The sequence below is a fragment of the Catharus ustulatus genome, chromosome 8, assembly GCF_009819885.2.
Source record: "Catharus ustulatus isolate bCatUst1 chromosome 8, bCatUst1.pri.v2, whole genome shotgun sequence".
In the NCBI taxonomy this organism is placed as follows: domain Eukaryota; kingdom Metazoa; phylum Chordata; class Aves; order Passeriformes; family Turdidae; genus Catharus; species Catharus ustulatus.
The window spans coordinates 14,319,208-14,329,105 of NC_046228.1; the positions used below are offsets into that span (position 1 = coordinate 14,319,208).

A 9,898-nucleotide genomic window follows, 5' to 3' on the forward strand; every position below is an offset into this window, starting at 1 on the left:
CATTGGCGGAGACGTTCGGCTCGGCCCGGATCTCGGCTCGGCTCGTCTCGGCCCGGCCCGGAACGCCTCCGCCCGGCCCCCGCATCCCTCCGCACCTCGCTCCGCAAAGGAGCACCCAGCCAGACACATCCGCTTCACAAAACTCCTTTATGTTACAAAGTTGCACTCACACCCGCCGCCACCGCCTCCCGCGCAGCCCGGCTGGGCGCACATCCCCCTGCGCACCCGGGGCTCGGCCGCCCCTGCGTCCGGCGGTGCGGCTCCCGGGAGGGCTCTCCCGCCGGTGCGTTACTTGGGAACTCTCCGGAGCTCGTTCATGAGCCACAGTGCCATGCTGAGCAGCGCCAGGGAGCCCGACTGGTGTGTAGCAGCTAGAGGTGTAGGGACATAAAGCAGCAGGGTGCTGATGCCCAGGCCCACCTGCCAAGAAGGGAAGAAAAGGTAACAGCAGTTGTGGATGCACCACTGATACCATGCCCAGCACAAAGGGTGGTGTTAGAAAGCCACCCCAAATTCAGAGTGTGCATGCAGTATGGTGAGCTGTGGGGTCTAGGCAGCTTCACCTCTCAGCTCCAGACTCTTGGAGCCAGCATAGATCCAAGAGGGGTCAGCTCTGCCTTGTGAATGTGCTACAAAGGAGTAGGGAAAAAAAAAAGGGCAGTACCTGCACGCAAGCTACGGCCAGTAAGGAAGTCACAGCCATCCTGGTCCTGCGAGGGAGTGGGATCTTCCTCGAGAAGAGGTACAGTGCTGTGACAGCTGTGACGGAGGCAATTCCCTACAGAAGGGAAGGGAAACAACCACCCTTCAATGAAAGTTCAAAGGAAATGGGTGCAGTGGCTTTTGGCTGTGCCTTCCATACAGTAAAAGAAATTGTGCGAGTAATATTTAACTAAAGGAACGTACTAATGGCCATGACAAAATCCTAGAGCTCCCACACCATCAGGTTAACAACCCTGAAATTTAAGTGAAGTTATAGAGACTTATTTTGCTCCAAATGAATGCTTTACTTTTCAACAGCTTTTCCTCATTTATTCAAGTCATTAGGGATTGTGTCTGCCCTCTCCCCAGCTGTCACCTTGACAATTGAAGGTGGAAGCTGTCACCTGGAAAACTGATCTCATTTCCACCACTCAGCTACAGTTCACCAGCATAATCTTGTGGTGCAGGTCACCCCAATCCAGCTTAATCTTTCTATTCTTAGTCTTAGCCACAGCTTAGTTCACAGCAGTGCTGTCAGTGGTGCTTAATATCCGGATTGCTCTAACTAGCTGAGATATATTCACAGGGCACTACTGTGCAAAACAAGTTCAGAAACGCTGGAGGAAGGATTCAATATCAGGATTTCCAAGTTTTATTTCACACAGCTTTCCCAGACATTCCACTAGAAAGGCTACCCCACACTGTAGCTCATGTTATGGAAAAGGAGACTCAGAGAAACAAAGCGTGTTACTTGCGCAGGAGGAAGACCTCCTTAAGGAAGAAGGCCACACTGAAAATAAATAACAATGCTAAACTTCCTCTTCCTGCAGAAGCAAACTGGTAAGACACTCTCAGGCCCTTTGGACACCCTAGAAATCACTCAAGCTGACAGAACCACAGCCCAAAGAAGATAGCTTGGCTGCACGAGGCAACCAAGAAGCAGCCCAGACATATCAGGAAGACAGCACTTACCAAGATCCTGTGATCAAACTGTACAGTTGTAGGATTCTCAAAGATATTTCTCAGCATGGGGGAAAAGGCAAGGAGATCATCTGGGATCCAGCGCTCCCCCATTTTGGGGAAGGAATTGTACACAAGGCCAGCATCCAGCCCGGCCACAAAGGCACCTGCAATTCCAGAGCAGAAAATAAGGCTACCAGAATAGATAAGGTGTCACTCCAGGTTGCACAGCGCTCATTTAAGAGCTCAGCTTGATCCTGAAGTTCTTTTAGTGACATATACAGAGATCACACATCACAGGCAGGCTGGAAGGTGGATCTCCACCTGTCCAGGAAAGACCAGTGAGGAGGTTCTTGACTGTAAGATCCCTGACAGTAGCAGCTTTCCCAGAGAATGGATGGGGTTCTCACAGTCCACAGATCAGAAGAAAAAAACCAAACTAGCAGAGAGGAATGAGTCATATTGGACAACAGAAAGAAAGAGCTTTACCTGAAAGAGCAGTAAGAAAAATGAGAGCTGTAGTGCCATGAGCAAATTTTCTCAAGCGAAGGAGCTGTTTGGTTTCTGGCAACTGTAAAATTAAAAAAAAAAAAAAATCAATGCATTCCCAGTGCTGTTGGCAGCAGCTGAGAAAAGCCTTCATTACATACATAGGTCAAAGGGTTGGCCTGTATTTTACAGCGGGATTTTACAGACCACCACACAGCAGCCACACTTCAGTGGTCCCTCAAAACCACAGGTAATCGAGTCCAGCTCTGGGCAGAAACTGAAGTGGCCCCTGGACAGTTACTGGCACAAACCATTTAGCCCAGCCAAGCACACCCCTGACTGAGCTTCCACAAATTCTGAGACTAATCACTTTTGACCCAAACAGCTGGAGCCAAAGCAAGTGTCCCATAACCAAGAAGTTTACAGGATGGGTATTCTGTAAGTTTAGATCAGAGTCAGGAACAGAGACTACAAGAGAAGCACCATCAGCCTTCACATCCTTTCCTTACCTTCACATCACCCCCCAACCCTCTGAAGTGACACTGCCCTGGGTTTTTAAATCCTGACACACCACTCTGTACCTTGTGTTGTGGAAGCAGCAAAGACAGCCCTGTCCACAGGCTGGCAGAGTACAGGACCAGCGCAGAGCCCAGGTGTGCTGCCAGCCGGTACTGACTGACCCGAGGGATGTCGTAGGAGTCTGGCTTCTCTTCCAGCCCACTCTTCACCATGTACCATCCCAGCAGTCCCTAACACAACAGGAGAGGGCTCAGAACCAGACAGGACAGCAGCAACTACTAAAATGGGACAAACATTAGGGGCAAAGCAACTTGTTTCTCTACTTTTAACCAGCTACCAGCACTGACACACTGTCATGGTGGCACTGACACCAAGCTATCGTGAATCCCACTATCCTAGTGATGCTGAATCAGAAGACATCAAATTGACAGAGGGTAGGTTTAGATTATATGTTGGGAAAAAATTCTGTGCTGTGAGGGTGGTGGGCTCTGGAACAGGCTTCCCAAGAAGCTGTGGATGCCCCATCTCTCAGGTTGGATGGAGCTCTGAGCAAACTGGGCTAGTGAGAGGTATCTCTTGTTTGAGGGTTAAAACCAGATGATCTTTCAGGTCATTCTGTGATACTCAGACGTTGTCACTAATCCCTGTGGCTGCAGAGCTCTCACCTGGAAGCACACCAGCCCACAGAGGGCAAGGACACGGCCCTTGAGGGGCCGGCTGAGCCAGCCCCGGCGCCAGAAGTAGGCAGCAGGCAGGATGTAGGCCAGGCCCACAACGCGGCCCCACATGCGGTGCGAGTACTCCATGTACCAAATGAACTTGAACTCCGGCAGCGTCATGTCGTGGTTCAGGCTGGTAAAGGACAATAAAGGAACTGTTTCACAGCCCTGCACTGAACTTTGCACCACATGGGATCGCCTCCTCAGAGAAAGGCAGGGAACAGAGGAGCCGCCACCAGGCAGTACCGTGGCTTCCCAGTGACTTCAGAAAACATCTTCCCTCTTACAATAGTTTTATGAGTGGCTCAGTCACAGGAGGGATCTCTCTGCCACCCTCCTTCCAGTTTTGCATACTCACATTTTAAACTCTGGGAACTGCTGGTACTTCTGAAACTCAGCTTCCCACTCCTGCTGCGTTTGGGGAGGTTTCATCTCCTTCACCAAGTGCCAGTCGACCATAGAAAGGCCTGATTCTGTCAGCCTGGGAGCAGAGACATGAACAGCACAACTCACTCCCTGACAGCAAGCAATCTACTGAACTGAGTGAGAGCTGTTGGCTGCACAACAACCCAGAGCTGGGACTTTGATGGTCCTTGTGGGACCCTTCTAAGTCAGCATACTCTGTGGTTCTATGATAAGTCTTAAAACCCTTCTTCAGACTATCGTTAAGATCACAACTAGGAACAGGATGGAGATCAGAGTCTGTGAATGACCAGACCTAAAGTGAGATTATGAACGGTCTCCCCGGTACTCCCAGCCCCATCCCACCATGTTCCCTTGCAGCCAAGGAGGGAAGACACGAGAGGAGCTCTCACAGGCTCGCTCGGGGTGGGTCTCGGTGTGGGGACAGCCGCAGGAGGTCACCGGGGGCGCGGACCGGAGGCAGCGCCCAGGGACCCGCTCTGCGGGGCTGGGGGTGCCGCGCTCACCTGGTGACGCCGCCCAGCACCACGGCACCGGCCACGGCACCGCTGCAGACCAGCAGCCATCGCCCCACGGCGGGCGGCGGCGCGGCGAGCTGGGGCGCCTGTTGCAGCAGGCGGCGCGGAAGGCAGAGCCGCGGGGGGAGGCGGCCGTGTGTCGGTAAAGGCAGTGGCGGTGCGGGCCCCCCCGCAGCAGCTGCCGGGTCCCGCCGCACGCCGCTCGCAGCATCCCGAGCCACCCCGGAAGTGTCGCCGCCGGAAGCACGGGACGAGCGTTTCCGGGCCCGCCCGGGCGTCGCCATGACGATCGCGCGGCGCGTGACCGGCAGCGCAGAGCAGCGACCCCCGCGCGCCGCCAGCGCAGGTGGTGAGGGCGCGTGCGGGACGGGGGCGGGGCCCGCGCGCCGGCGGGGGCGGGGTCGAAGTGCCCGGGGGGCGGGGCTTGCGCGCGCCGCGCGCTGGCGGAGGCGCGCCCAGCTCGCGGCCCGCACCTCCACCCGCCCGCGCACCCGCCCTCGCGCCAACGGGCGGCGCAGGCCCCGGCCGCGAGGGGGCGGAACCGGAAGCGCGGGCAGGGGGCGGGGCCTGAGGCGGAAGCGGGGCGGGCCCGCGGCGGGGCCGGTGCGGCCCGGGCTGCCACCATGGGGCGGTCCGGGGTGACCGCGCCGCTCCCGTCCCGCAGGCATGGACGATGGGTTCCTCATGGAGGTGTGCGTGGACTCGGTGGAGTCCGCCGTCAACGCGGAGCGCGGAGGTAAGGCCCGGGGACCACGCGGGAGGGGGCGACAGCGCGATGGGGCCGGTTCTGACGCGCCTCTCCGCAGGTGCCGGGCGGATCGAGCTGTGCGCGGGCCTCGTGGAAGGAGGGACCACCCCGAGCATGGGTGAGCCGCGCCTGCCCCTGGGCAGCCTTCCCCTCTGCTCTCCCTTCCCTCTCCTCCTCTCTGTCCCGCTCGGCTCCCTCCGCGCCCGGCCCCGTCCTGCCCGCCCCGGGGCCGGCGCTGCCGCGGCGGGAGCTGAGCCGCCCCTGTCCCGCCGGCAGGGCTGCTGCAGGTGGTGAAGCAGTGCGTGCGGGTCCCGGTGTTCGTCATGATCCGGCCCCGCGGCGGGGATTTCCTGTACTCGGACCGGGAGGTGGAGGTGATGAAAGCCGACATCCGCCTGGCCAAGCTGCACGGCGCTGACGGGCTGGTGTTCGGGGCCCTCACCGAGGACGGGCGCATCGACACGGAGCTCTGCACGGCGCTGCTGGGTGAGGGTGCCTCCAGGCAGAGCTCCGTGCTGTGGCAGGGTTTCAGTGCTGCTCCGGCTGCTGCCGTGGAACTGTTCAGTGGGCTGTGGTCTGCACATCCTATCTGCATCTCTTTCCACCTTTTTCTGTTTCATTCCCTGCCATACCTGTGAGACATTGTGTAGTTTAGAAACTTTGCAGACCAAGGGCCACTGCCCCAAGCCATTCACACAGAGTTTGAGGCCACCTGGGACAAACCTAAGAAGGCTTAGGTGAACTGCTTTAGGGGCATTCAACTGTTGAATTGTCTCCCTCGTTTTCTTTGTACTTTGTTCTGTACCTTATGTCCTTCCTACAGGATATCCTTGTCTAGGATAGGTATCTCCTGGACTTTGGCGTTGTGTGGCTGGTAATTCATCTTCATTTTTCTCTCTTAACACAGCCAGGGAGAAAAGATTACGAGAGAGAGGTGTGAACACATAAAAGCTACGGAAGCAGCAGTGGCAGATTGTTAGTCCAGGCCACAAACATGTGGAAACAAATTCTGTTTCTTTCCGCATATTTTTTGGGAGCTACAGCCAAAGCTAAAAAGGGCTGGGCCTTCCCCTGGTGCTGGTGATGTGGTGCTGAGGTTCTCATATGAAGATGAATGTGCTGTAAGGGGTGCAGCAAAGGAAAAGGGTCTTGCCAGGACTTAGCTCCACTAGACCAACATGTGCTCTGCTGTTTCCAGGGCAGGGAGCGGTGGATATATTTTTGTAGAAATAAATAAGCTTTGCTCAGTAAATAGAGCACCTCTGGTGATGTTTGCTGTGGTCTGAGAGCAGAAATTGTAAGTAGTGAAAGAAATTGCAAAAGTCAGCTCTCCTGCTTCCAAGAGCAATGGTCCTGTCTTTTCCCCCGGTAGATGATACAACTTCCCTGCTTCCTTCCTGCAGAGAAAGTCATCTGTGGTGGGAATGAGGGTTCTGCATGTTCTAGATGAGATGGGGAATTTTGGCGTTACTATAAAAAAAACGGTTTGTTGCTTTCTCAAAGGGCAGAAGAACTCTTCTCCATGAAACAGCCTGGATAAACAGCATTGTTCCCAGCAAGAATGGGGACTCTTCTGAGCTACTCAGGAATGGCTTGAGAAGCTTTTGCCCTCTTCCATGTCATGTGTGTTTCTGGTTCTAGCACAAGGGACTCTGTGCCAGCCCTGACTGACCATATATGTCTTCTTTTTGCAGCTGTGTGCCGTCCCCTGCCCGTCACGTTTCACCGCGGTGAGTTTCCAGGGACAGTGGCTCTGGGCAGGGTCCAGTCTGTGTCCCACTGCGGGGGGAAGGTGGGGCTGGGAGGGAGCTGAGCTTGGTCTTCTCTGCTTGTTCTTTGGAGGGGAATGCTCTGCAGACTGCTGTTCCCCATAAGGGAAGAGGTCAGGGGATCAGGTTTGGAGCTGTCTCAGTGCCCTGTGAGAGAGGAGGTGTCTGAGGAGTTGAGTATGGTGGCCCTGGCACTGCTGCAATCAGTGTTAACAGTCGGGAGCTGTGAGTCCAGGGTGTGAGAGGACCCTTCCTATTGCTGCCTTTGGGGAGCTGTCTGAGGAACAGGCTTGAGCACAATGAACTGGGTGGTTTCTGAGCTGTTGTTGTGGTCCCTCAGCCTTTGACATGGTGCATGACCCTCTGGTGGCTCTGGAGACCCTGATTTCCCTGGGCTTTGAGCGGGTGTTGACGAGTGGCTGTGACAGCTCAGCACTGGAAGGATTGTCCTTGATTAAGAGGCTTGCAGAACAGGTGAGTGTTTGCTGTGCTCCCCTGGGTTACTGTGGCTGCTCCATGGCACTGCCTGGGAGCATTCCCTTCCTCATTTCTGGAAGGGACTTACGTCAAAGAGTGCTTGCCTTCCCTCTCTTGCTTGGCTTTAATATGTTTCCTTAAGTCTGTGTAGGCTGCACTCTGAAACCTCCCACAGCAAAAACTGTTTGGGTTCTTGCTTGCAGATTCAGGGAAGGTGGTGGGAGTTTGTTTCAACAGCTGGCGATGAGCCCAGGCAAACAGCAGTGAGGTCCCTGCTGAGTGTCTCACTGTTCCTTTTAGGAAAGTGCAACAGGTGTACCTGAAAGGTACCAAGGTGGGATGGAGAGGTAGGAGGGAATGGTGACAGGTTGTCTTAGCTGTAACTGCAAGTACCACTTCTCATTTTAAAACATGAGTAGTACAAAAAAGATGGGTGAGAGCACACAAGTTGCAAACCATGGTGCCCTCCATAAACTTATGGAAATGCTGCATGTGAGGTTTCCTTGCTGCCTCGCAAATGCACATGTGGATGTAGTCCTCGATAATATCACTGACATGTATGTTACTCTTCTTTCAGGCCAAGGGCAGAATTGTGGTGGTGCCAGGTAATGTTTTTTTGTCATATGTACCAGGTTCTGCAATCCCTAGCCTTTCCTTGCTAGCCTCTTGCCCTGGAATCCTCTCTCTGATATGGCTTTCTGAGCCAGCTGCCCAAGAGGAGCAGCTCCTGTCCTGGTGTGAGTAAAGGCCATGCAGCCTATTGGGGAGGGCCAAGCTCTGCAGCTATTGCTCCCTGCAGGATTTGGGAACAGCTCTAGATCTGTGGAAGAACATGAGCCAAGGCTTCTGCTGTCCCTTTTCATGTGCCTGGGCCTGTGTTGTCCCAAGGGCTGTTTTTTCCCTTTATATGGCTCCTGTCCCTTAGTGGTGAGGTCCCCGGGGTGATGTCAGGTCTGGAATAGTGTCATCTGCTCGGTGTGTGACATCGGACTTGTTCCCACCAGGAGGTGGCATCACGGAGCGCAACCTGCAGAGGATTCTGGAAGGCTCCACTGCTTCCGAGTTTCACTGCTCTGCTCGCTCAGCTCGGGACTCAGGGATGAAGTTCAGGTAACTGATTACTTATGTTTATTTTTTAGCAGAATGCTATGAGGGAAAGGCCACATGAATGTGAACGGGAGTTTGTAGAACTGGCATAAATTTCAAACAGCTTCCTGGGTGCTAGTTGTGCTTTTTTATGTTTGGGACTGTGGTGCCTGACACTATGTTCTGCTGCATGAATCCAGCAGTGCTCTTCATGTGGACATGAGTTCCATGCAGAACCAGATCCTTGGGACAGTTCTCTTGCTACTGCCAGCTGGGAGTTTGGAGGGCACCTGGGATGGCAGTTGTGGTGTCATTGCCTTAGATTTTTAATGTAAGCGTGTAGGATTTGGGAAGCCAGTGGGATGTGCTTCTGAGAAATGAGTGAGGAATGGGTTATATTTGTCCATAGGTCTGCACTCCTTTGGATTATTGTTGTTCCTGTTGTCCCATCATTAATTTGGTGGCACCATCTTGGGCCAATGCTGAAGCTAGGGGAAATACAGGGGTGTTTTTCTTGGTGGATCTTACTCATCTGTATCACCAGCAGACCACCACTAATCACTGGTTGTCCTGACAGAAATCCGAACGTTGCCATGGGAGCGTCCTTCTCTGCCCCCGAGTACTCCATAAAGGTGGCAGATGTGGCCAAAGTGAGGACCCTGAATGCGATTGCCAAGAACATTCTGTAGTGGATGTCACTGCTGGGACGAGAACGCCGAGACTCCAGGGTCTGCCCTGGCACACGGACAGATGGGTACTGCTTCCGTCCTCAGGCTGCAGAGGATGTGCACTAGGTGATGAAGCCTGACACCTCTTCCCTTGGCTTCCCCTGAAGTCCCTGGCCTGGAAACTTATGTTGGCCATTTTAAATAAAAGGACTCATCCCCAGATGTTGCAGCAACACCTGTTTGGCAGCATTTGGGTAGAAGGGAGGTGAGCAAGTAGGGGGACTGAATTGTGTTAGCACTGCATGTGATTGTCAAATAAACACTGCAGCTGCCCCCCTCTTGCTGTGCTTTTCTAGAGTTTATTTATGTTTTCAGGTAAGACCATGACCCATGTTGCATACCCTGAATTAATCAGGCCCTGCTTTGCCAGAGGATACAATCACATCCAGAATGCCATGGTGGGAAACATCATAGCCACAGCTGGGAAACAAGGCCTGCTGTGGTCAACCAGTAGGATAGGTGGGGATTAGCAATGCAGCAGCTCGAAGTAGTGAGAAGCACCTGACTGATTAGGTGAGGAAGCTGTGAGACATCCTGGGCTGTGGGTCCTCAGTGCTCAAGGTGGGGTTGGTGTATGATGAGATTTCTTGAGAGCACAAGCTGCTTTTCCTAAGGAAGTTTCCAGGTCCTTGTCTCAACATGAAGTATAAACTGCTTGTTTTCCAGACAGTGCATGGGGAATGTGCCTGTTGGGTCATTGCTGCCTAGTCAGGATTCATTTCAGTCAGACTCATTTCAGTTACTCTGTAAAATACCCAGG

At 54.0% G+C, this 9,898-nt stretch overlaps 2 protein-coding genes across 6 annotated transcripts; one reads left to right on the top strand and one right to left on the bottom strand.

The window, feature by feature from the left end:
• Positions 1-128: 128 nt before the first annotated feature.
• LOC116999302 (cytochrome c oxidase assembly protein COX15 homolog) lies at positions 129-4,614 on the bottom strand. Its single transcript, XM_033065841.2, has 8 exons — positions 4,319-4,614; positions 3,748-3,870; positions 3,336-3,522; positions 2,733-2,900; positions 2,152-2,233; positions 1,675-1,829; positions 665-778; positions 129-420 (listed from the first exon to the last, which is right to left on the bottom strand). The coding sequence occupies exons 1-8, from the start codon at positions 4,612-4,614 to the stop codon at positions 289-291; spliced, it is 1,257 nt and encodes a 418-aa protein (XP_032921732.1). The 3' UTR covers positions 129-288.
• On the top strand, positions 4,583-9,419 carry CUTC (cutC copper transporter). 5 transcript variants are annotated; one of them, XM_033065844.1, is made up of 9 exons: positions 4,583-4,676; positions 4,995-5,066; positions 5,137-5,196; positions 5,355-5,564; positions 6,773-6,808; positions 7,188-7,321; positions 7,902-7,929; positions 8,329-8,434; positions 8,988-9,419. In XM_033065844.1, exons 1-9 carry the CDS (start codon positions 4,613-4,615, stop codon positions 9,097-9,099), a joined length of 822 nt encoding a protein of 273 aa, XP_032921735.1. In that variant the 5' UTR covers positions 4,583-4,612; the 3' UTR covers positions 9,100-9,419. The 5 variants fall into 5 exon arrangements, with proteins under 5 accessions (XP_032921735.1, XP_032921737.1, XP_032921734.1 ...); XM_033065846.2 differs by having other exon boundaries at positions 4,596-4,676; positions 5,366-5,564; XM_033065843.2 differs by having other exon boundaries at positions 4,598-4,679.
• Positions 9,420-9,898: the final 479 nt, after the last annotated feature.